This window comes from Crocuta crocuta, unplaced genomic scaffold (genome assembly GCF_008692635.1).
Source record: "Crocuta crocuta isolate KB4526 unplaced genomic scaffold, BGI_CrCroc_1.0 scaffold153, whole genome shotgun sequence".
NCBI classification, from domain to species: Eukaryota; Metazoa; Chordata; class Mammalia; order Carnivora; family Hyaenidae; genus Crocuta; species Crocuta crocuta.
Genome location: NW_027529525.1, coordinates 3977325 through 4004689, shown reverse-complemented (window position 1 = coordinate 4004689; position 27365 = coordinate 3977325). Strand labels below are relative to the sequence as shown.

The 27365-nt window shown below is 40.7% G+C and overlaps 1 protein-coding gene across 1 annotated transcript; it reads left to right on the top strand.

The window, feature by feature from the left end:
• The first annotated feature begins 6394 nt into the window (after positions 1 to 6394).
• On the top strand, positions 6395 to 26929 carry DAPL1 (death associated protein like 1). The gene is made up of 4 exons (XM_077760970.1): positions 6395 to 6452; positions 15337 to 15424; positions 18304 to 18364; positions 26714 to 26929. The coding sequence occupies exons 1-4, from the start codon at positions 6395 to 6397 to the stop codon at positions 26828 to 26830; spliced, it is 324 nt and encodes a 107-aa protein (XP_077617096.1). The 3' UTR covers positions 26831 to 26929.
• Positions 26930 to 27365: the final 436 nt, after the last annotated feature.

Below are 27365 nucleotides of genomic sequence, written 5' to 3'. Positions count from 1 at the left end.
GAGATTATGACCTGAGCCGAAGTCAGTTGCTCAAACAACTGCACCACCCAGGAGCTCCACACAAGCATTTTTTTTTTTTTTTTTTTCAATTACAGCAAAAATGGCTGCTTTGGATTTCCAGTTCTAGTTTTTCCTCTGACAGAAAAGGCAGGAAGGGCCTTGGTCAGGATGGGAGGGAAACCAGCACAGCAGATACAGCCAAAGACTGACCCACAAAAGGCCGGTGGCTGGCAACCTTGCAAGGAAGGCATCTCTTTCCTATGGCCAGTTTGCCTATAGTCAGAGCTCCTTTCTCAGTCTTTGGTACCAGAACCTTTGTAACACATGGAAAAGGTACCCATTCCTGTGACATGTGTGACCTACTGGTAGCACCTGCTGCTCAGAGTGTGCTGCTGTGGGGCTGTTTTCTTATCAGTGTGCAGTATACAGATCCCCAGTGTGTGATATACAGATCCCCAGTGTGTAGTATACAGGTCCCCAGTGTGTAGTATACAGATCCCCAGTGTGCGTTATACAGATTTCCAGAGTGTGGTATACAGATCCCCAGTGTGCACTATACAGATTCCCAGTGTGCGCTATACAGATTCCCAGTGTGCGCTATACAGATTCCCAGTGTGTGGTATGCAGATTCCCAGTGTGCACTATATAGATTCCCAGTGTGCAGTATACAGATTCCCAGTGTGCGCTATGCACGTCCCCAGTGTGCGCTATGCACGTCCCCAGTGTGCGCTATGCACATCCCCAGTGTGCGCTATACAGATTCCCAGTGTGTGCTATACAGATCCCCGGAGTGTGGTATACAGATTCCCAGTGTGTGCTATACAGAATCCCAGTGTGCGCCATACAGATCCCCAGTATGAGGTATACAGATCCCCAGTGTGCAGTATACAGATCCCCAGTGTGCGGTATGCAGATTCCCAGTGTGTGGTATACAGATCCCCAGTGTGTAGTATACATTTTCAGTGTGCGGTATACAGATCCCCAGTGTGTGGTATGCACTTCCAGTGTGCGCGATACAGATTCCCAGTGTGCATTATACAGATACCCAGTGTTCACTATACAGATTCCCAGTGCGGTACACAGATTCCCAGTGTGCAGTAGACAGATCCCCAGTGTGTGTTATACATTCCCAGTGTGAGTGATAGATTCCCAGTGTGCATTATACAGGTCCCCAGTGTGTACTATACAGATTCCCAGTGCAGTATAGATTCCTAATGTGTGGTATACAGATTCCCAGTGTGCACTATACAGATTTCCAATGTGTGTTATACAGATCCCCAGTGTGTGGTATACAGATTCTCAGTGTGTGTCATACAGATTCCCTGTGTGCACTATACAGATTCCTAGTGTGTGGTATACAGATCCCCAGTGTGTGTTATACAGATCTCCAGTGTGTCTGATACAGATTTCCAGTGTGTGTGATGCAGATTTCCAGTGTGCCCTATACAGATTCCCAGTGTTTTGTATAGATTCCCAGTGTGTGTTTGCTATACAGATTCCCAGTGTGTAGTGTACAGATTCCCAGGGTGTGGTATACAGATTCCCAGTGTGTGTGTGTGCTATACAGATTCCCAGTGTGACTTTCCAGATGCTTAATGGGTCAAGCTCCCGGACAATAATAAACATTCGGCCAACAGTGGGTCAACAGCAGCTTCCAGTCGTTTCTCTGCCACTTTACAATGTGTAACAACTCATTGGCCTCTCTTTATCTCTTTTTATGGCCTTTTCCCACCTGTAAAATGGGGTAAATACATTTTTACTTTATAGCAGGTGGGCAAGGTAGGGATTTGCAGAAATTAGTGTTTTCACTAAGCTTCTCAAGTGCACTTCCATAAACAAGTGAATATTACCATCTTCTAATGAAGACTATTTGTCTCTTTGCTCCAACATCCATTTATAAACCACCAAGGCAAGGGGAAGTATGCTCATCACTGTTTGCCTTATTATCAAGATCAACTAACATCAAAGCTGTGCTTATACGCCATCCTGTACACAGCATCGAGACTTGTTGCTGGGGTAGTCCCCTATCTGCAAAAGTGTCTGCCTGCATGTTTCTCAGAGGAAACATCCCTACATACACCTCTGAATTAGTAATGGATTCTTTGTTTTGGGTCCAGCAAGTAGAGAGAGAAGACAGCACAAGTTTGCTGCTACAGAATACTTGGACTTAAAAATGTCCCTGGAGGAAAGGAATATCTGGGTGTTTTGGAGAAAGAGGGGAGAGAAGGGCATACTACATTTTAAAAACAAAGAAAAGGAAGCTGGTGAACCCGGGGGGAGGGGGGGGAGCACTGGAGGCTGAGAGACTGGGGACAGGGCCCCCTGAAGGGGACTTCCCTCTAAACCACCTGCTACCCAAGAGTCCTCCCCTTCCTGGTTGGCTTTCTTGCGGGTGACAGTCTGACATATATCTCTCTCATACTTTCAGAACTGGGTATTAGATACTGTATATAACTAATGTTAAGACAAAAAAATCTAAAAATGAAAGGCATACTGCAAAACTGAGATTGTATGAAGAAGATAATAATGGCTCCCCCCACACAAATTAAAAGAAGAAAGTACTACGATGAAAGTGTCATATAATTTTAAAGTATTATTAACGTCTTTAATGTTATATTGTCCTTTCACTTAAAAGACAAAAAAAGCTATCTGGCAACTTCACAGTTATGAGAAGCCATTTTACTAGGCTTTCAGCATTACTAAGCAACATTTCAAATACTCTGGTCCCAGCAGCAACTAGTCTCCCATTGCAGTTAACTAGACCAATATTCCTCTTAAAACGAGGTTTATAAGCCCATTTAAAGGGTAATAACACGTTGCCTTCTTTGGATGAGACTTTCATCCTGAGGGAGGCTCTAGTCTATCCTCAGAGTAAAGAATTCAGGTTATACTCAGCAAAACAGCTTGCAAAACAGGCCTGGGTTTTGAATGACTTACATAAGATAGAGTGAGAGAGGACCCCGCCACCCTGAGGGGGCTGCCCCGCAGTGATGCACCTGCCCCAAGGGAGTCAGAATTGGGAATGTAGGCCTTCTGTTCTTGTAGAAGCAGAGATGGTAGCAGAGTGGGGAAGACCATGTTGGCAGAGGCAGGGAAGGAAAAACACATTGGCCTCATTTTTGCTTTTCCCCTCTTCTTCTCATGTTTCTATAGTAAAACAGGTTGGTTTTAGTTTATGCCACTCCTTTATTTACTTCCATGTACAATCTTGCTAATAACTGGTAGATATTTTCTATTGGGGGTGAGGGGTGGATAAAAGAAAACAAAAGTTAACACACACCCTATTTGTCCGTGAGGCTCATGTTAAATATGTAGGGTTGGATAGGATAGAATCTGGAGGGGATGCCCTGTGGATTCTAATTACTTACACCTTTCAGATTTCCTTGATTAGCCTTCCTTCACCATCACCTCCTGGACAACATCACTGCTGTCAGCTCAGATCATACTGTTGAAGGCCTTGCTTGTGAATGAGGTGGAAAAGGAACCTACTTAACGTAACTTCATAGTAAACTAAGCATTTGCTCAGAAGAAGCCTTCCTTGCCTGGACATGTATTATATTCTACACAATCAGTTGGTTTGCCCTCAGTATAGCCTCTCCTAAGGGATGGCCACCCTTTGATGCCCTCCTGGCCTTCTGCACCTTGCAGAAATGGAGCCCAATCAGTGATTTCTGGACAACAAGCAATCACACATCTAGATTTCACGCTATAGACCCACGCTATCCAATACAATAGCCATAAGCCACATGTAGCTATTTATATTAATATTTAAATTTTAATTATAATTTAATTTTAATCAAATTTAAATTTTGATTTCTCCATTACACCAGCCACATTTCTAGTGCCCAAATCAAATGGGCCTTGTGGCTACCATATTGGTCTGAGCAGATAGAGAACATTTCCATCATCACAGAAATTTCTTTTTTCTGTTTAGTGTTTTTTATTTATTTCTGAGAGAGAGAGAGACAGCATGAGCAGGGGAGGGTCAGAGAGAGAGGGAGACACAGAATCCGAAACAGGTTCCAGGCTCTGAGCTGGCTGTCAGCACAGACCATCATCACAGAAATTTCTATTGTCAGCTACAGAAGGAATCCTCTTAGCCTTCTCCTCATCTTATTTTAAACATCCCCCATGAGACTCTGAACTTCTCTGAAAGAGTGGGTAGGATTTTGTCACCTCTAAACCCCAGCTCCTAGTCCAGGGCTCTGCAGGGGAAACACAAAATATTTGCTAGATGATATGGATGATCCCTTCTTTTTGCTCCCATAGCATGTACCTACCTTGGCGAACACACTTTAACATAATTTTCCCCTAAAAAAAGTTTTTATTGATTTTTATTGATTTTAAAAGTAATACAGAAAAATAGAAGATAACAAAAATCAACAGGTAATATTCTTACCTATAGACAACCACTCCTAATATTTTGAAATATTTTTATTCATTATTTAACAAATAGATTTTTTTTACTGAGGTATAATTTGCATACAGTAAAATTCACCACTTTTATATGATATACATATGATGCATGGTGGATATAATTGCCACCACAGTCTCTTGAATATTTCTAACAGCTTTGAAAGTCGCCTCCTACCTCTTTGTGGCGAAACCACTCTCCCCACCCTCTCGTCTGGCAATCATATCTGATTTCTGGTCCTGTAGTTTTGATTTTTCAAGGATGTCATATAAATGGAATCGTACAGTAACTGGTTTTTTAGTCTTCTTTCATTTAGCCTAATGCTTTTGAGGGTCATCCATGTTGTTGCAAGTAAATATCTGTTCATTTTTTTATTATTGCAGAGTAGTATTCTATTGTATGGATACACCACAATCTGTTTATCTGTTCTACATTTGATGGATTTGGGTTGTTTCTAACTTTTATCCATTATGAATAGGAGCTGTTAAAACATTCAAATGTAGATTTTTGTACATACATGTGTTTTCATTTCTCTTGGGAAAATTCCTAGGAATTGGATTGTTAGTCACACAGTAAGTATATGACTAATGTTACATGATATATTTATAGGAAACTACCATACTGACTTCCAAAGTGGCTTTTCCAATTGGCATTCCCACCAACTGTGTATGAGAGTTTCCATTGCTCCACATATTCATCGGGATGCTGTATTTTCCTTTTCCTTTTTCTTTTCTTTTCTTTTCTTTTTTTTTTTTAGTTGAGCCATTCTAATACATGTGTAATGCATTTCATTTGCATTTCCCTAATGATTAATAATGTTGAACATCTTTTTATGTGTTTATTTATGGTCGATGTCTCTACTTTGTGAAGTTTCTGTTTTAAACGTTTGCCTATCTTTTTAAATTGAGTTGTTTGTTTTCTTATTACTGAGTTGTTTCTTTGCGTATTCTCAATGCCAGGACTTACCAGAAATGTGTTCTACACATTTTTTATTTTCCCCTCAGTTTGTGGCTGGTCTTCATTTCCTTAACAATGTTTTCTGAAGAGCAGAGGATTCTTTTGGGGTTTTTTTCCATCCGAATCTTTCTTCTTCTTCTTCTTCTTCTTCTTCTTTTTTTTTTTTGAAGAGCAGAAGTCTCTAATTGTATTGAAGAACAAAGAAATATTTCTAAGTAACTGCCATCTGCTCAACTTTGATCAGCACTAAAGATAGAATAAAGTTTAAATCTGGTCTTTTTCTTGTTAACAAAATTAGCATCTACAAGCTTCTAGCCTATTTTTTCACTATCTTATCATGAATAGTTTCACATCATTAAATATTATTTGAAAACACAGTATGTAATGTGTACATAGTATTCTCATGGCTATATCTTAACTATCGCACTCTTTGTGGGAATGTTTATATCAATGCCAATCATTTCTAAAAAATAAAGAAAAAAAATAACATGATTGCCATCCTTGTGAAGAAGTCTCTGTGCACATCCCCAGTTATCTTCTTCATATGAATGCTCACAATAACAAAGGCTAGGGCAAGGACATAGTGCTTTGTTTTCTAACTGTCTCTTCAGAAAGACTACGGATGTCTTGAAATAAAAATGTTACACCAGAATGCGATGGAGAGCCTGTCACATTGTAGATGTGTATATATATACACACTGTATATACTTAATGGATGAATAGTTGGTGAGAAAAAGAATTCCACTGAACTTTACCCTCTCCCCTTCCTCTGGCAAAAGAAAATAAGAGTTCCCTTAGCCATCTACCTCGCCTTCTGAGATAAGGGGAAGGCGAGAAAATCTGAGAAAATTTGCCAAGGAGATGGAGCTTCCCAGAAAGCGAGGTGACAAGCCCTGTTGCTGCTCAACAATGCCCTGAAGGGGCCCCGCCCCCGGCCCATATAAAGCCAGGGTGCAGTGGGGCAGCAGCTGGCGCTCAGCCTCCAGAGCACCGGGCTGGCATTGGCACGGGCACACGCACGCTATGGCAAATGAAGTGCAAGTCCTGCTCTCCCCGCTGAAAGGGGGGCATCCTCCTGCAGGTAGGTACCCACCTGCCCTCCACCCTACGGATGGCACTGGCCTCATGGCTGTCGCTGCTTCTCTTTCCACCAATGCCTTTATCAGAGGCACCCCAACAGAGTGGAGGTTCTCAACGTCCTGCTGTTACTTTAACTTCATGCAACCTGCTTTCCCTCTATGTCTTTTGACCTTCTGGGCTTGTGAATAAACCACCTGGGGATTTGTCAAGCCCCAGTTGAATTAAAACCTAATGACATAGGTAGGTGTAAGGGGCTCAGTGCTCATGCAAAGGGACCTTCCCTCTCTGGCTGGAGGTTGGCAGTGACACATCCACAGGAAGGTGATTAACTGCCATGACAACCTTCCTCCCAAGAAGTTCCAATCCTAAGACTCAGTCACCCAAAGATGTCTGTACATCATTTGACTTTGTACCCAGGCAAACCAGCTTCCACACAGAGGACAGAAACTTTATATTTCTCTTCCCTCAGGCTTTGGGGTTGCCTTGTTATCAAGCAAAGGAGCACTTTTTAATAAGGACCCAAGCACTGGAGGGGGCTGACTAGAAAAGGTATCAATCGAGGTGTTTTGCAAAGTAGCCACAGTTTTCTCTCACTCTTTTTTTTTTAACTTATGCTCTCTGAAATATGGAAGTTAGTTTTATTGTACTTAACCATATGTTCATATAGATTGGCTAAGGTGAACAGGACTATTTTTAGCCAGTTTTATGTTCTTTCAACTGCCTTCCTTCTTTCTCCCTTAAGATCTCAAAATCTTGACCACTTTTGGGGCGCCTGGGTGGCTTAGTCGGTTAAGCGTCCGACTTTCGCTTAGGTCATGATCTCGTGGTTCGTGGGTTCGAGCCCCGCGTTGGGCTCTGTGCTGACTGCCAGCTCAGGGCTCTGTGCTGACTGCCAGCTCAGAGCCTGGAGCCTGTTTCAGTCTGTGACTCCCTCTCTCTCTGACCCTCCCCTGCTCACGCTGTGTCTCTCTCTCTCTCTCTCCTAGAAATAAATAAAACATTAAAAAAAAATTAAAAAAAATAAAATCTTGACCACTTTGTTCTTGCCTTCCTCCATTTACAAAATTTATTTATTGGTTGGTGTAATCCTTAGTGCCTTTAATCAAAGGTTATTTCAGCCATCTCTGCTGCAGAGGACGCTGACAGGTAGGTATAAGCTTCAGAAAGCTCCAAACAGTGACAGAGAGGTTTGATGGCTTTCTGGTGGGTGGCCCACCTGAAAAGAGTCAGAGTTTTATTACTGAATCTGAGCTTCAAGTTCTAGGCACAGTGCCCTGGTTTCCTGTAGCAGACTCCTGACATTTTATGTTTGTAATTGGATTTAGCAATATTTAACATTATCTGTATTTAAAGTTAATGATGCTACCTAATGGTCAGGAACTATACATGCAAATTATTAGAGAAGAAATTCATTACAGAAAGACAAAAGAAAAAAAGAACACATTCTCTTCCCACCACTTCCACCCCAATCCTTCATAAAACGGATAAACTAAAACCTGATTTGCTAAATTACATTTATGCACAAAGAACACAGAGATAAACTTAACCAAATGAAAGTTTGAATGAAACCACCAGGAACTTTCTGTCCCTCCGCTAATGATTGCTAATTACTCTGTGTACATAGCACACCATGACTCCATCAAGCATGTCACAATGCCTCTGGCATGACAATTAATTATTATGAACTGTGACACTACAGATAAGAGGTTTGGGATAATTAGAATGGAGATGAAGGCAGACTTGTGCCTCCCTGCTGAGAGCGAGGGAACAAAGAAACCTCATCCTTCAGCTTGTCTTGCTACATATTTTAAGACTGAATCAGTTTGCTATGGTGCAAAATTGTATTTATGGCACAAAAATAATTCCTTGCCAAAACTCCACTAAAACATCACCTGATTTTTAGGAGCAATATAGAGATCCCTGCGAGTGGGAATCAGATGTGATATGGTGGGATGGGTCTGACACGGCCTTTGGAATCAGGCAGGCCCTAGGCTTAAACTCCACTTTCATTCCACATCTCTGGCCTCAGTTTCCTCATCTTTAAAACAGGAGCTTGGGACGCCTGGGTGGGTTAGTCAGTTGAGCATCCAACTTCAGCTCATGTCATGATATCACGGTTCATGGGTTCAAGCCCCACATCGGGCTCTGTGCTGACAGCTAGCTCAGAACCTGGAGACTGTTTCAGATTCTGTATCTCCCTCTCTCTCTGACCCTCCCCTGCTCACACTGTCTCTCTCTCTCTCAGAAAGAAATAAAACATTAAAAATAAATAAATAAAGCAGGGGCTAATAAGGGTGCCTCGGTGGCTCAGTCAGTTAAGTGCCTGACTCTTGCTTTCGGCTCAGGTCATGATCCACAATGTGGGACTGAGCCCCAAATTGGGCTTCACTCTGAGCATGGGGCCTGCTTGGGATTCTCTCATCCCTCTGTGTTTGCCCCTCCCCTGCTTACATATTCATACTCTCTCTCTCTCACTCTCTTTCTCTCAAAATAGATAAACTTAAAAAAAAACGTTGAGATAGTATTGTTTTAAAAAAAATGAAACCTCTGCTAAGTCAGCCAGCTGTACTCTTTCCACCTACATGTGCTTTTCTTTCACATATATGAATACAATATATTGCATCTCTGTCAGCCCTGGTCATACATTTGTGCTGTGAAACGAGTCTCCATGAAACATGACGTGGCCTAGGCACTAGTCAACTTAGCTTTGAATTTTCTGCTTTTCTGATTTGCCTCACTCCCCGTTTTAGAAGAACCCCATTACATGAACAGACAAAAATGTGTGAGTGGAAAGTAAGATGAGGAAGCCAAGTAACTAGAAAGAGCAAGAATTCCTGAGTTTTCTATATCTCTTGCATTTTGTAATTTGGTTTAAGTCAAATGAGTCAGAGCCATCAGAGGGGTCACCTTGAAACCCCCAGAGAGAATCAGTTTTCTGGCTCATTAAAGAGAGAAGGAGGTCTGGGGACATGTCCAAGTGTGAATCTCATGCAGAAAATGAGGGGGAGACCATAGCTATGTAAGGACAGGAATTATTTAAAATAAAACAAACACCAAAGGCTTAATTCTCAACTCCAGTCTGTTCAAGTCACCATATGGGAGTTGGTCTGTGAGGCTCGAGGAGACGCTGTGACGCCTGCCACCCCAAACATTACAGGGCCAGGGGTCGGGATGACCACAGGACCAGCTGCTCTCCTAGACATGCCCACAGCCCTGCAGACCAAATGTGCTATCATCTTTGTTTCACGGAGGAGCCGACTGAAAGTCAGCAAGGTTCAGGGACTTTCCCAAAGCCACAGCTAATGGGGAGTGGGGCTGAGATTTGAAAAGAAAGTGGGCCCCGTGCCAAAGGTCTCCTGCTCTAAAGCCCTCTCTAATTACCTCAGCACCTTCTCCTGACTTTTTCGTTTGGGTTTTGATTGGCATCTTAAAATGGGCTGAAACATGGGGCACTTGGGTGGCTCAGTTGGTTAAGCATCCAACTTCAGCTCAGGTCATGATCTCATGGTCTCTGAGTTTGAGCCCTGTGTGGAGCTCTGTGCTGACGACTCAGAGCCTGGAGCCTGCTTTGGATTCTGTCTCCCTCTCTCGCTCCCTTCCCCGCTTCACACTCTGTCTCTCTCTGCCTCTGAAAAATGAATAAACCTTAAAAAAAATTAAGAAATGGGCTGAAACATTGACTGTAAATGCAAAGTGAATGTTTTGCAAACATCTAACCTTTAATTAAAAATTTTCAAATATAAGTGCTAAGTCAAAGGCAGAGTGTACACAAACCTTTGTGTTATTCAGCTTTTCTCTATCCATTTTCCACTGATTAGTGAAGGGAAAAAAGCTTATTTTGAGGGCAGATGTGTCTTTCTTTACCTTGACTACCCTCTACCAAAAACTGTTGCCTGGAAAATCTTAACTGAAAAGTTATTATATAGTATAATACTTAATCAGAGATAGGAGAGCAAAGGTTCATTTTCCCCACATAAATTTAGATTTTCTAATGAAACTATCCAAAAGGGCATCTCTCTCTTTCACATGTTTTTAAATCTCTAGTTCATTTTGCTTATTGAAAAGACCTACACTCTTATCTCATGTATTTGTACTGAAAGACCTGTTAAAATGTTAAATCAGTTCATATTTTACCTTGCTCAATTCCAGTTGGTCCTTCTACAGAAATCCAAAAGGCAATATAGTCCCCAAAATGGAAATGTGTAAATTATTACTACAGAAATCCAAAAGGCAATATAGTCCCCAAAATGGAAATGTATAAATTATTACAACTTTAAGTAAACTAATTTAGATACAGTGAAACTTTGAAGCATTCTCATGAGTCAGATCTATCTGGTATATTGAAAATGGGCAAGCACCTGATTGTGTCGGGTGGTAAATACTTATTTATAATAGTTTATCTACAGGATGGGAGACCAGTATGGCCAGTGTTCCCAGCAGAGCTTTGAAGATGACTCTCCCACAAACTGGTTCCATCTGGTTCAGTCACCACAACTAGTGAGAGCCTTAATCTGTATCTTAGTGGAGCCATCTACAGCATGAAGATATTACCTTCTGTGTCTTTCTACTGTACATGCCTGACCAAGTATATTACCTACCTACCAGAACAACTTTAGTATAAGAACTGTGCTCTGGAAATCCTAGGTGTCTGTGGTTTACTTATGCTTCCTAAATTACTGAGTTAGAGCATACAGCCCCGTCACAGAGAGGACTCAAAGATTCCAGGATGGAAGTAGGAATATGGGAGGATTTTTAATTTCCCTTCAAATGTCTTTGTTTTATTGTTCTTAAGAGTGCATTCTTAAATTTCTTTTGACATTCTGTTAAGTGCCTTATATTCTTTCAAAGGGAGGAAAGCAATTTTACTTTGAAGTAAAGACTTTATAATAAAGATCATCTAGTTCAACTTCCAGCAAATTCTCCAAAATTGTCCTAAGATGTTCATGGCAAGTGGACTTTTTTTCTTTAACACACTGAGAGCCAAGGGACTTACTCTTGTCCTAAGCAGCCTACTTCACTTTGAATGACACCCACTAGCCATACTAGTAGCCAGGCTCTGCCTTTGAGGAGCATTTATCCTTTGGTCTTCATTCTCTCCTCTGGAACAGCATGAAATAGATATGCGTAGTAACAGTTGTCAAGTGCCCACCATGAACCAGGTGCTTGTATCACCTCTATTCTCTAGAACAACCTGAACAATTGGTATTATTGAAGGATGCAGAAACTGAGTCTTAGAGAGGTTTAAGCATCTTGCTCAAGGTTCCAGAGCTCAGGAGGAGTAGAGATAACTGATCCTACATAAAATTTCCTCACCAAGAAACCATTTCTCCTCCACATGATAATCCTCTTTGAAGACAGCACCTAAGTTCCCTTGAGTCTATCTTCTTCAGAAGTGATCTTTCCAGACTCCCTACTTCGTCTTGTGACATGGTTCCCTTCTCCTCTCTGGCCCCTCTCCTCTGGACTTCTCTAGATTGTCCAGATCCTTGCAGATGAGTGGCACAGAACTCAACATTCCAAATGGCTTCTCATTTTTAACTATTGCTTATTTTAACTATTAACTATAGTTGGTGATAATACTCAGCCTCGTCGAAGAAAATATGTAGAAACAATAGCATCAGAGAAAACACAAGGAATATTAGTAAGAAAATAATTTCAGCCCTCCATATTTCAAAAGCACTTGTCACAAGGAGAATGAAAAATACAAATGAGGAGCTACTGAAGGCCTCATACTCTAGACCCTCTGCTTGACTCCTCTCAGTTCAAGAGACAGCAGCATTGTAAACACCATCACCCCTCATACAGAGGTGCACCCCTCCTCAGTCTTCCCAGAAATGCCATCCCTTCATTTATTTCACATCTACATTCCATGGCTGTTCAGAAGAGATTTTTACATCATTTGATTTCTTTCCCACATTATGGGCCTTTATCTCACATAATGTTTGTCTGTGTGTGTGTTTGTGTGTGTGTATGAATTTAAAGCAGACCATGTGTAAAAATAGTATTTGTTTTCCTAGACTGCATCTAATATTACAAAATTCTAATGAGAGGCTTTTATAATCAATGAAAAAACAGCTCGGTGATTCAAAATGACCAAGTGGAGTTTATTCCATGAATGCAAGAATGGTTTGATAGATATCCATTAATATAGCTTTATATATTAATATATGTTAATATAATTGACCACATTAAGGACAAAAACCATGCATCATATCCATGAGTGCTAAAAAGTAAAAAGGCATTTGTACTTTTAAGCCCAAAGAAATAATATTTCCTTAATATGAAAAAATATATAAATATATACACACACATACACATATATATTTGTGTGTATGTGTGTGTGTGTATCCACCTAAGTAGAAAGATATGAAAAGCAATATCTTAAAAATTAGGATAACAAAGATGTCAACCATCATGACTAACATTATTCTACAGGAAGTAATATTATAATTCTTTGCAGGTTATATAATTTTTTTACCCAAAAAACCTAAGAGAATCAACCAAAAAAAACTATTAAAAACAGTAAGAATTCAGTTAAGATCTAGGTCTAAAATCACTGATACCAGAACAACTATGATATAAGAACAACAATTGAAGAATCAACCACATTTATAATAGCAACAGCAAGACAGACCGCTTAGGGGATAAACCTAACAATAAATGTGTAAGATTTATGCAAACCAGTTACCGAGGGACCAAAATAATGGAAAAGCATACCATGTTCTTGAATAGAGAGCCACCAGGAATGTAAGGTTATGATTTTCCCCTAAAAGGAAAAAATCTAGGGGCACCTGGGTGGCTCAGTCGGTTAAGCAGCCAACTTCAGTTCACGTCATGATCTCACAGTTAGTTCGTTCCAGCCCAGTGTCAGGCTCTATGCTGACAGCCTGCTTCCTGTTCTGTGTCTCCCTCTCTGCCTCTCCCCTGCTCATGCTCTGTCTCTCTCCTCAAAAATAAATACAAATTTAAAAAATTATTTTAAAAAGATATCATTTTTGGGTCACTTATTGGTTGACAAAACAAAACATTTCCAGCTCACATTGTTGCCAGAGGTAGGGCAAAGGAGCACTGTCATCGGAGCTCGTGAGATTGTAAACAGGTACAACTTCTGTGAAGGGCAATTAGGCAACGTGTAACAAAATTCCAAATGCACATAGAACTTAAGAACTAACAAGATCACTTGTAGGAATTTATCCCATGGATATACTTGCATTTGTGCAAAATTATGCATATAAAAGGATATTTGTTGCAGCATTATTTGTGACATCAATGAATTAGAAAAATCTGAAATGTCCAACATTTGGGAATTGGTTAGGTAAACACAGAATGTTCATATAAAGAAATGTTAAAGCAGATGTTAAAAAGAACGACACATTTCTACAAAGATAGGTAAGGAATTTACTCCAAAATTTATGATTGAATGAAAAATATAAACTAACAAGATGTAAAACAATGTCTGTCAATGCTGCCATTTAAAAAATAGTAATGTGATGGGGCGCCTGGGTGGCTCAGTTGGTAGAGTGTCCGATTCTTGGTTTCAGCTCGGGTTGTGATCTCATTGTTCATGGTTCCAGCTCTAGGTCGGACTCTGCCGGCAGCACGGGAACTGCTTAGGATTCTCTCTCTCTGTCCCTTCCCTGAGCTCTCCCCCCACTCCTCTCACAAAATAAACATATAAACATTAAAAGAAAATAATTAAAAATAAAAAAATAAAAAATCGTAAAATATGGAATATTTGTGGATGAACATATAGGAAACATGTAACATTAGCAGTTCGTAGGGAGATGAACTGGGAGCTGGAAATAATGGTAAGAGGGAGACTGCAGACCTCTTCATGCTTTTTGAATTGTGTGCCTTATGTGTGTTTTACAAAATCAACAAAAAATGTGATAATTTTTAAAGAACAAGGATAAAGTCAAATTCACAAGTGCATTGAGAAATAGAATGGGTTTTCCTTATTTTTTCACTTTATTGGGACTAGTTTTAGAAATTGCCAATTTGGCATTTCCATGAAGAGAATTAACAAGTTCAAACACATCAACATCCATTTAGCTTTTTCTCCTTTGAGTTTGTCAGATTTTAGATGTGCACATTTCCTGGGAACAGAGAGAAATATTTGCTTTGACTTGCAATCTGAAATGGGTTGTTCCTTTTCAAAAGTTGATTTCATCTGACATTGTTAAATACTTGAATTGCTGTTAGGTCATCTGTAGCCTAATTAACACTAATTGATCTCCTGAATGGCAGGATTATTAATGTAGTTTAATTACTCATTAGAACCTCTGAGCTTGGCCAACGTCAGAGGTTTGGGGTCCGGGATGGAAGGTGGGTACCCAGTGGGATCAGAGACATCTCTCTTGAATTAAAGGCCTGTTACCACCACATGCCCTGACTTTTGGCTCATCTCTCAGAATCTAGCTTTTGAATGATCTAGTTGGAAAAAAAAAAAAAATGCAAGCCTTGCACAAACTCTAATCTTGTGGGAAAACAAAAGGGTCACATTGTAATTGTCTGTTGCTATCATAAAGAATGTAATTGTTTTGATAAGAGAAAAAATGTTTTTCAGTGAAATGCCTAAGGGAGTATGTTGTTATTCTCCTCCCCAAACCAAAGGTGTAAACCTCTGTTGGTTTTTTTTAGCCTCAGTTCCTGCTCTCTGCACATCAAAAAGCAGGCCTCAGCCCTTCTCCCCTTCCCCACCTTGTTTGCATGACACAATATTTTTTCTTCAATTCAGGGTAACATTTTATTGTGTTATTTTAGATAAAAGTTTAGATCTTCAGAAAGTAAGTTCTAAATTTTTTTTCAAATCTAAAAAAAAATCACAAAGCAAGACTGCCCTTTCTATTCTAACCACGCCTGTGTTGATGCTTACTTGTTTATAGTAAAAGCTGGAGGAATGCGAATTTCCAAAAAACAAGAAATTGGCGTCTTTGAGAGACATACCAAAAAGACGGGATTAGAGAAAACAAGGTAGGGAGTGTTTGATTTCTTCTTTTTCATCACCTCAAGGAGTTTTGCATGACTGTGCTTCCGGAAGTGAGAGGCTTCCCTGCATTTAGGACAAACCAATGCTCCCTAGACCTTGGTTGCACAGGGTTAGAGGCAGCCAGCCAAGAAGGGATGGTGAAAGGGGGTAGCCATTCACCCCATAGCTACCTTCTGAAAGATTCTCTTCCCTCTCCCCCTCCTCTCTGCAGCTGGCCCAGCTGCCTTGTCCTTGTACTTCAAAACCACAATCCTGACTGCATCCAAACCCGACTCCTGCTCCTTTAGCCTATTTTCACATGAGCCTAGACTGGCCCTGGTTTTATAATATGCTTTCTGCCGTAGCAAATCTTCTGAATTAAAAATAAATGGGTGAGGTGTTTTCTGGGGAGGGGGAGTTGTTTTAAATCCATCACTCAATTATTTAGAAAATAATGGCCACTATATTTGGCATAGCCAGAAGGCATATAGTTACTGAGGTTGGTTTCTCCCTGCTCCTTCCCCTGTATTGACAGAAGGCTCGATTCCCCCGAGCTAAGCTGAGAGCTGTGGGCTGGTTGGGTGTGCAAATGGCCCAACCACTCTGCACTGTGGTTAAAGAAAATGTGTTAAAAAAAAAAATAGGAAGGAAGGAAAGAAGGAACGAAGGAACAAACTGGCTTCTCCAGGTAGGTATTGGGGCGCACTTTAGAGACCATTTCAAGATGCTTCCATAGATGACCCGATGAGTGATTCAAAAAGGAATCAACTGGAAGACATTCAAGAGGTGTCCTAAAGAATTAAAATAGTAGCAGTCCCAGAAAGAGAATGCAGAAGGAAACAGACTATGGAATTTCTGTTGGCTGTTTCTTATCTTCAAGTCACTTTATTTTTTATTTTTTTTAAGAAAGTTTGAGTTGGAGAGGGGCAGAGGGAGAGAGAGAATCTCAAGCAGGCCCCATGCCCAGCACAGAACCTGACTTGGGGCTTGATATCACAACCGTGAGATCATGACCTGAGCCGAAATCAAGAGTTGAATGCTTAACCTGTGGAGCCACCCAGGTGCCCCATCTTTAAGTCACTTTTGAAATTTTCGTCCCAATTTCTGGGAAAGAACTTTACTGAGGATCTGTTCCACTTTAAAATGAGAGACTCATTTGCCCCATTACCAGCCTGTTTTTGTTTCTTCTGATATCAGAGAATAACTATCACATAATGAAAGCCAATGATATAAATCCTCAACAGTGGGGGTCACATATTATTCATCTTCAGACCCAACATCTAGGACAGTTCTTAGAACAGAGAAAGCACTTGAAATTGAAAGCTGGCTTTATTCTGTAACTAAAACCTGATTCAAACAGAAGCCCTGTTTTTTGTGACCTGGTTGACATGCCTGGGCCAGGGTTCTAAGGAACAACTAAAAAAGCCATGGCTTAGGGGCACCTCAGTGGCTCAGGTGGTTGAGCAACGGACTCTTAATTTCCACTCAGGTTATGATCTTACTGTCGTGAGATCGAGCCCCATGTCAGACTCCACGCTGGGCGTGGGGCCTACTTGAGATGCTCCCACTCCCTCTCCCTCTGTCCCTCCCCTGCTCACACCCTATCTCTCTCATGAAAAAATTAAAGGAAAAAAAAAAACTCATCACTTGGATACATCATCCAGTTGGCAGCCAGTGGACAAGTCATTCATTTCTCTGCACCTCAGAAAATGGGGACTTGCTGTTAATTGTGTCATCAGCTGAACGATGTGGGAAGAGTTGACTAGAGACTAATAAAGTGGTGATTGGAACCCTCTTAAAAAACTCAATTGTTGTCTGACAGTCAGTAAAAATGAGGGGATCACTTCAAAACATAAACAGCAAGAAAATAGCTCACTCTCTCATGCCCTATTCACCAGCAACGGATATAGGTATGTGAGGCCTGATGTGTATAGGATTTGGGGGCCATTTTAAAGAAAAATAGTAAAACATTACAGCTATGAAATGGCTAGAAACCCTCCTGAGGGGGAAGGAGCATGTGTAGGGGTGGGCCCTGAAGCTCAAGCTTCTTTAGCTCTACCCTAAATTCACCTCTGCTGTTGTCACCCCTTTTGTGAATGTATGCATGAGATATGAGGACCTCATTTTCATGGGCAGACATCCCTCTTACATCTCATTGGAGAATGGCTTTTGGAAAATGCATCATAGGAAATAAATTTCTAAGCATCATCAATCTATGTCCATTTCCTAATAACTTCTAACCAACACAAAACATCCAGAAAAAAAAATGCCAAGTGTAGTTTCCATCAAGAAATTGCACTGCAGGCTTAGCCCTAACTGATGCTCTCCCACAAAATGAATTGGCCAGAGAAAAAGAAGCCAGACACAAAGGGGTACGTGCTGTGTGATTCATTGTATGAAGTACAGAAACAGTCAAAACTAATCTACAGGGCTACAAGTCAAGGTAACGGTTATCCTTGGGAGTGGCACGTTTGACTAGTTGTGAATATTCGCCAGGCTATATACTTCCAAGGAAAGATAAAACAAATACACTAGTAAAGGGGCTCTTGGGTGGCTTACTCTGTCCGACTTCAGCTCAGGTCATGGTCTCGCAGTCGGTGAGTTTGAGTCCCATGTTGGGCTCTGTGCTGACAGCTCAGAGCCTAGAGCCTGCTTCAGATTCTGTGTCTCCATCTCTCTCTGCCCCTCCCCCCACTCAAAAATAAATAAAGATTTTTGTAGCACATGGGCACACTGAAGCCAATTTTCTTTTTGCCTCCTAGCTATTACCAAGCAAGTGTAAAGGCTTAAAGGCCAAGTAGATATAAATCCTTATATAAATCATTTAGCCTCCTTAGTAGGAAAGTTTTCTCATCCTATATGAAATTTTGTCTCATTTTTCCAGTGCCATTGCAAATATTGCCAAACTGCAGGCGATGGATACCCTGAACGACACACTGGAGAAGGTGAGCCATGGTGAGGCCCCTCACGAGATGCTGCCAGTCAGTATTTATCCAATACACCAGTCTGCATGGGTGAACAAGCACTGACCACTGAGCCTCTACCCAACTCTCAGAGATCTGATGTCCCTGTGAGAGAATCTGCTCTCAGTCCAAGGAACACAAAGAGGTTTGGGTGAGAAAAGTTGTTTCTCCCAAATTCCTAATGTCTATTTAATAAATCACTTCAAAAATAAGATAGAAAATAAGGCAAGCATCATGATACCAAAATGGCACAGTTTTACTTTGCCATGTTTTTGTAAAAAAGTAGCCTATATAACAGGAATTTGGCAGTTTTTTGACCCTTCTCCCCACCATAAGGAAATATTTGATTTCAGGTAAAGGTGGCTAGTGGAGGGTTGCATGGTGCATGGTGTAAGGCTGGAGGAAGACTAGGCACTAGCTGGGTTTATCCAGTTGAATCTTTTTATGAGGGTGGTTGGCCATTGCTATTTTTGTTTCTGTATTTTGTATTTCTTCTAAGTAGCTCCAGAAATTGGTAAGAAAACTCTTATCAGATCGACAGTATTTGGATTTGGATTTACTAGTTTGTGAGGTTTTTTGTTTTTGTTTTGTTTTTTAATGTTTTATTTCTGAGAGAGAGAGAGTGTTGTGTGTGTGTGTGTGTGTGAGCAGGGGAGGGTCAGAGAGAGAGACACACACACAGAATCTGAAACAGGCTCCAGGCTCTGAGCTAGCTGTCAGCACTCAGCACAGAGCCCGGCATGGGGCTCGAACCCATGAACCCTGAGATCGTGACCTGAGCCAAAGTCAGATGCTTAACCAACTGAGCCACCCAGATACCCCAATTTACTAGTTTGTTTTTAAATTTTGTAGGTAAATGAAGTGATGGTCCTCATTCTACTTCTAGGGGCCAGATATTTTGCATTTATGGCCGTGAATAACTACTCTTTCTGCTGTTCTTACTTAAAGGGACAGGATTGCATAATTTATAGAAGAAAGACTAGCAGTTGCTGTCAAAATCAGGGATCTGGAAAAGATTGGAGCAAAAACTGAGTAGCTAGACTTCTAGGGCCCCCATTTGGTAGTGGCTCCTCCACTACCGAGGTCAATTTGACCTTGATCAAATTACTTATCCGGTGCCTTAGAGAAGTCATTTGTAAAATGGAGATAAGGAAGAGTATATACTTCACAGGGTTGTTGTGTGGCATAGAGGAATGTCTACGCGTGAAGTTCTTAGGAACAGTGCCTGGCATGGAGTAACCTGTTTGCCCTCTGTTTTGGTAGTAGCGCTGTTTTTATGGCAGCGAAATAAAAAGGTGTGTCTGAAGTCCAAGGGATGTAATAAGGCAGCTGGTACATGGCAACATCTTTTTTTTTTTTTAAGTAATCTCTATGCCCAACATGCAGCTCAGACTCACAACTCCAAGATCAAGAGTCACAGGCTCTACCAACTGAGCCAACCAGGTGCCCCAGTACAAGGCACTATCTTGATTATAGACTACAGCTACAAAGACTTCTAAGGAGTGGGGCTTGGTTCTCCCACAAATCTATTTGAGGTGAGGTCATAAGCAACTCTTTGCCTTCCTGGCTTTAGAAGAAGGGCAGGGATGGATGGTGCCCTGTCAGGGCAACACACAAGCTCCCTGCTTCTGCGTCTCACATTCTTTTGCAGCTGCCCACTATACACCTCTCCCCAAGGTGCCAGAGTATGTTCACACTTGTAAGTGGAACTGGAAGGAATAGACACATTCCCCTAGAATATGTGTTAATCCCAGATAAAATGTTTAAAGAGAGTGGTCAATAGAGGTTGATTATGCTATACTAGGTTGATTATGCTATGCTATATTAGGTACAGCGCCAGTCTACATTGCTTTCTATAGACATAGGTGCCTATGTCTATGACATAGAAGGGGGCTTTTCCTTTCCATTAAAAATATTACTTCCTTGGGACGCCTAGGACGGTTAAGCGTCCGACTTTCACTTAGGTCATGACCTCGCGGTTCGTGGGTTCGAGCCCTGCATCGGGCTCTGTGCTGACTGCCAGCTCAGAGCCTATAGCCTGTTTCAGAGTCTGTGACTCCCTCTCTCTCTGACCCTCCCCTGCTCACGCTGTCTCTCTCTATCTCTCCTAGAAATAAATAAAACATTAAAAAAATTTTTTTAATATTACTTCCTATTTCACAGATTAAAAGAAAAATCAAGGGGTGCCTGGGTGGCTCAGCCCATTAAGCATCTGACTCAGTTTCGGCTCAGGTCATGATCTCATAGTTTCGTGGGTTTGAACCTAATATCAGGCTCTGCGCTGACAGGGCAGAGCCTGCGTAGGATTCTCTCTCCTTCCCTCAGCTCTTCCCCCACTTCCACTGTCTCTGTCTTTCTCAAAATAAATAAAAGTTAAAAAAAGAAAACAAAAAAAAACAACAGTAATAACAAGTTGTATTTGTAAATCAAGAAAACCTTGAGCTGGTGTGTTATTACAAATACTTTTAACAGCAACTATACCTATTTTGTAAAAAAGACCCTTTAACACTTAGTTCAGTGTTTACTGTCATAGGACTGTGGCTAAGACTACACAGATTATTGGTTAGAACAGGTCTGATGTAAGACATCAAATGGGTCTCCTGCTGCCTCTGTCATTCACTACCTATGTGTTCTTGAGAGATTTCTTCCCTTTTCTGCGCCTCAGTTTCCCCATCTGTAAATGGGATGTGGTTAATAGTATGCACTTTCCAGAGATCTTGTGAGAAGAAAATGAAGTTATATAACACATGCAAAGTACAGCAGGGCCAGATGCAATTAGCCCTCACAAGTATTAGCTTCTATTCCCAAGCAGGTATCCTACAGGACATCACTCAAAATCCTAGGCAAAGGGTAAGAGGCAAGCAATAAAATCAAATCCCAAAATCACCGTGTATGACTATCTTGAATATGGCAGTTGGTGGGATCCATGTGTTTTCTTTCTATGAAAAAATTCCTCCCTAAATCCATAATTCAGCCTGAAGCATAATAAGATTTTATAAGAAAGGTCAACTTGGAGTGAAAAGACCAATGCCTTTTATAAAAATAGATTTGCTGAGATCAGTGGTTGTCAGGAGCTGGGGATGGGGGGAGCAGTTGACTGCAAAGGGATAGGAGGAAATTTGGGGGGGTTGAAGGTTTTGTCTCTTGATTTTGGTCACAGACTGTACGTACTTGTGAAAACTCATGGAACTGTACACTAAAAGGGTATATTTTACTGTAGATAAGTTTTATTTTAATTTTTAATTTTTTTTAATTTAAAAAAATGGTTTATTTCTGAGAGAGAGAAAGAGACAGCGTGAGCAGGGGAAGTTCAAAGAGAGAAGGAGATACAGAATCTGAAACAGGCTCTGAGCTAGCTGTCAGTACAGAGCCCGACGCGGGTCTGGAACCCAAGAACCATGAGATCAGGACCTGAGCCGAAGTCGGACGCTTAACAGACTGAGCCACCCAGGTGCCCCTACTTTAATTTTTTAAATGAAAAAGTGCATCAATTCTATAGACTCATACAAAAAAATTAAGGTATGTAAAAGATATAGAGGTGTAAGTATATGTATCTGCTGAGTAATTTTCACCTGCATTATGATTCCCCCCACAGTATATATTGTCATGAAGACCTAACAATACACAATTGGCCAGAAGAAATACAGTAGCAGAAATGAGGGTCATATCTTCTGCCTTTTAGTAACATTCATTCATGCACTCAGCTAGAAATATGTTCAGTTCCAAGAACCCATGTTAATTCTCATACCAATGCAAGAATTTAAAAGTCTAAGACAGAAAGAGGACAGTCCTATTCATAGGATCTCATCAACCACTTAAACATGGTAAGAAATGTCTATCCATATGTTATTCATCTCTGGATGCCCTACTTTAAAATCAAGTGTTTGAGATCTGGGAGATTGAAAAACAATACCCCAAAGCTTGGAATTGTATGACTGTAAGTGGGAAGCAGCCTAAAATTTGCCCCTTCCACTTTTTCCAACTCCTCCCTGCACACAGACCTCTCTCCCACTACCTTTCTCCATCTTTCCCTACCTCTCCAGTCAGCCCTTTCTGCCTCTTCCAGCCCTACATGATGAGAGAATTCATGGTGCCAGGTGGCAAGCCATATAACACGATATTCCTGCAGAAATAAGCTCTCTAAACTAAAAATCTGGGAGAACCCATCTCAGACCACGTTCCATCAACTACTTAAAAAGGCTGTTTGAACGTTTAGAAGTCACGTAGCTCCTCTGAGATTTATGATTACTCATTTAATCTTTTTTTTTTTAAGGCAGGGAATGAGAATGAATGATACTGCTAAATATAATTCTTTAGACAGTTATGGAAGTTAGATTTGGCAATAGTTGTGAAGCTTCTCTGAACATGAAAGTATCCAGTTGAAGCATGAGTAACAAGGTTGGGTTATGGTGTGGAGGGTTTGGAATGTTGAAGCCTAGTTAAAGTCGGGGCCACTTTTCAAGTTGCCAGATGTGTCACCACTGCCAAAGTTAGTGAGATGTATGTGAAACGGGATCCTGGGGGAGCGGAAACTATCAAAGGCATCTTCAAATCTAAAAAGGTTTCTCCTGTTCTGTAGATTAACATCACCGTAGGAGTATCCTTGAATTTCATTGACTTCAGCTGAATGTTTTGTTTTAAGCATTTTGCTTAACAGGGTGTGGAAATCGAAGTGCCAACATTCAAGTTGGAAGTTAACACCCTGGAAAGATGAATGGAAGAGCTGCCAGTCTGCTAACACTACCTAACTTCAGGCTCTAAAATAAAACCTGACACTGATTTTCTTGCATCTAGAATTTCTCTCATAGCTCCAATCATGAAGGCTTTTATCATACTTCTTTTGCATTTTCTTCGAAACTAAAACTATAGGTTCTGAGGTCACAGCTACCCGAGATGAAGGTAAATTCCCAATGGAGTAGTTTCTATTGATCTGCTTTTCAAGTTCAGTGTGTTGTCCCTTATGTGATGGAGTCACAGCAAGGCAGAATCCTTATACATATACTGGCCTTGAATTCTCTCTTACAGTGTTACCCTAGATTCTCTTATCCTAATGAATCAGACAAGAAACACCTTTCTTTTTACAAACGCTGTCTTTTTTAAAGACTAATGATGAAAATTCCAAAGCTTCCCCAAAGTTCAGACGCTAGCCTGAAAGACAGCTGGTTGTAGGTTGTACTCTGGAAAGCTATTCCTTCTTATTTCTCGTTCCAGTTTTGAAAATAAAATCTTTCTATCGCCATTGATACAAAATTTACAGCAAAAAATTAGGGCATTTGGAGCTTGACCATTTTACTTACAGCTTCATCAGTTCCGATGGAAGACTTTTTATAGACTCACCACCCACAACCTCCAAGTCCTTCTACATTAAGGTTTTCCTGATTGAGGGAGCGGGGCATATGAGAGAACCTGATTCGCTTGTTGTATATTCAAGAGTTGCTGTATAGCCTTGTTACTCCCCCAAACCTGTACATTTGTAATTTAATAATTATGTTCAATTTCCCTAAGCCTATTGGCTTTGCCAGAATTATTTCCACTTCCTTCTCAATCTTGTCAGTTTTTTTCCCTAAACTTTCTCAGATCAGTTCACAGATGGCCAACAGGCCCCAGGAACAGTTTCTCATTCATTCTGCTCTGCAGCAGACCCCTCGAAAAAGCGGCTGAGCAGAACTTTTAGGAACTCCATTATATGCCTTAGTTAAAATGTAAACTCTACCTCTTGTGCATTACTGGTGGGAATGTAAAATGGTATAGCCACCATAAAAAACAATATGGCAGTTCCTCAAAACATTAAACATAATATTGTCACATGATCCAGCAATTCCACCTGTGGGTATATGCCCAAAATAATTGAAAGCAGGGATCTGAATAGATATTTGTATACTAGTATTTATAGCAGTGTTATTCACGATAGTCAAAAGGTGGAAGCAACCCAAATGTCTATCATCCTACGGACATATCCACATTAAAGATAAACAAAATGTGGTATATTTTTCAGCCTTAAAAAGGAAGGGAGTTCTGACACATATTACAATAGGGGTAAACTTTGATGACATTATGCTAAATGAAATAAGCCAGCCACAAAAGGACAAATACTTCATGAGTCCACGTCTATGTGATACCTGGAGTAGTCAGAATTCATAGAGACAGAAGGTGGTTGCCAGAGGCTAGGAGTAGGGAGGAGGGAGTAAGGAGTTATTGTCTTAAGGATACAGAGCTTCAGTTTGATGTGATGAAAAAGTTCTGGAGATGAATGGGAGGGATGGTTGCACAACCATGTAAATATATTTGATGCCACTGAACTGCACAGTTAAAAATGGTTGAAATGGTAAATTTTGTCCTGTGTATTTTACCACAATTTTTTAAGTGATCAGAAAAAAAAAATGCAGCCTCTACAGTGTGGAGATAATCCTGGAGATGATCAGGTACCAAGTTAGTGCCGCCTGTCCCCTCCTGCCCCACCCCCACGGTGATCAGTCTCACGTCTGCAGAACAACAGTCAGTTCTGGGGCTTCGCCTCCTCAGTCTCCACTTGCCATCTGGCCCCTCCCACGGTGGTTACTTGCCCACATTTCTGTTGGGTAAGAATTACTTGTTTCCTTTCTCATTCCCTTCACCTTGTGTTTGACTTGAAGTAAACTGCCAAATTGTTCATCCTATCTGTAATCTCTCGAATGTGGTTTAGGGCAAAATTGAAATAATCCATCTATTTTAGCTGACACAAAAGACACCCAGTCTGGAAAAAAAACTACTGAAGTTGGTGGCCTCTTAAGTTTCTAAGGCCTCTTAAGTTTGGTTCCAATGTTGAAAGAAAAACAAAACAAAACACTCTGCCCTCACCACACTATAAAATGCCTGTCATATGGCCCAATGATAATTGATCTGACAAAAAAAAGATTCTAAAGCAACATTTATGACCAATACCTCAATTATCTGTCATCCTTCCTGCTGAAACACCAGCACAGACCATCCTTGGGTTTAATTATTATATTACTTCTGTCTGCTCATTGTAAAAGAAAATTTTTAGAAAAATACTGATAGGCAAAGTAAAACAAAAGACTAGGAATTGCCCCATAATCCCTCAGAGATAACCATTGTTAACAATGTTTAGTGTATACTTTTCCAGTCTGTTTAATTTTTTTAAGACCAAGAGAAAGGACTTTCTGGAGTCAAGTTTCACATGAAAGGGAATGCTGTGTGTCCAAAGCTCAGGGACATTTGAGAAGAGATATAAGGCACATATGTTTTCCCTGGCTTAGAAGAGCCCAAACAAACTATAAACAATGTGATGCTTGAGGTCATGTGCAGTTTATCTCCCCCTTTATTTAACTTGAGTGTCAGGGCAAGGATATCTAAGTTCTACAGTGATAAGTTAAATTCCTTGTGAGCTGAGGCATCCCTTCATTGCTGGCTAAGGCAAGTGTCCTTATTAGGCATCTTTCTATTGTATCCATCATCTTAGAAACCAAGAACTGGAACGGACCCAAAAGGTCACTGGGTTCACATTCTCCTCCTAGGAAAAATTATGTCTGAATTGCTCACTGCATTGGGCATCTTTTCTATCTTAAGCTGTCCTTAGTGTAAATTCCCTAAGGTCTCTTGGCTCCATGTGAAATTCCTCTTATTCTCAAAAGTGTCTGTGTTCATTGAAAGCCACATAAGCCCTTTTCCTCATAGATGTCTTCCATGGGATGACTAATGAGAACTTTTGTTACCTGAAGCTAGTAATCACTCCTCAGCTTTCTATTTACCAGACTGTAGAGATTGAACTATATTAAGTAGCCAATACGGGACCATTTTTCACCTACAAAAACAGCCATTTCACACACTTCAACATACTAACTTACCCTAACTCTTCCTAACTTCTTCCAGAAGCTCCTTATTTCTGCTTTTTTGACAATGGAGGTGTTCCTCCCCCGCAGAACCTTCCCCAGTATCCCCATAGCCTACTTAGAATATAGTGCTCCATATATGCATACTAGTGCCACAGTCCTTGCTAATCTTGTAGGACTGACAAGATACGATTAACCATTTCTACCTTTGCAGATATAGCTTCAAAACGTGCATATAAATGCACATGTATCTTCTGTATGTTATCTTTTATATACTATTATTTATAATTTTCAAAACCAGAAACCAGCTAATGAGAGAAAATCCAGGTGAACATAAACACATATGAGCCCAGAGCTAGAGGTGGTTTAAGAAAAGAAATATTAAAGAAGCAACCAAAAACTGTGAAGTTCCCCCAACCAACTGTATTGTTCTCTGCTACTCTAATACTTTATAACCAAAAAGGTCCAATACACTTATTTTTTCTTTCTTTCTCACCTTTAGCTCAGCCATAAATTTCCAACAGCAGTGCATATGGCACATCAGAAACCCAGACCTGCTCTGGAGAAGGTCACTCCACTGAAAAGGATCCACATTATTCAGCAGCCTCGAAAATGTTAAGCTGGGACATAAAACACAGCCATCTGGCCAACTGCCTCGAACATCTGACAGCTTAGCAAAAGGACCAGAACTCTCCATAGGTCTAGTGCACTTGCTTGGTAAATAAAACAGCTTTTGTATCTTCTCTTTTTACTTTAGATAATAAAGCATCCAAAATTATAAATCCAGCACCTTCCTGGGCCTCCTTTTGATGCAGCCCAGGAGCCCACTGAGGTTTACATTTGTAATTCTGTTGAATGAGTGGAGAATCCAGAATACTTGACTATTCCACTCCACCTCTCAGGATAAGCCCGTCTCTCCTTGATGCTGACCCTGAGCTGTTCCACCCATACTGAGTTCTCCCTGAAGGACAAAGGCTATCTCTGAGCTGTACAAAAGCCAATAATACCCTATGCAAACATGAGGAGTGATTCTTCTCTGTAGGTTTGTCCTAAGATCTTCAGGTTTTCCCTTGAGGTAAAATTCCAGTTTTCCCTGGAGGTAACATTTCCAGTTCCCCACATAAATACATAGTTTGCTTTGAAGGTTTGGTGAG

Bases quoted from the DNA above. Each gene is read 5' to 3' on its own strand.
- DAPL1 (XM_077760970.1), top strand. From the start codon at position 6,395: ATGGCAAATGAAGTGCAAGTCCTGCTCTCCCCGCTGAAAGGGGGGCAT. The intron at 6,453-15,336 runs GTAGGTACCCAC...ACTTGTTTATAG, and splicing joins AGGGGGGCATCCTCCTGCAG to TAAAAGCTGGAGGAATGCGA. The intron at 18,365-26,713 runs GTGAGCCATGGT...TCTCACCTTTAG, and splicing joins TGAACGACACACTGGAGAAG to CTCAGCCATAAATTTCCAAC.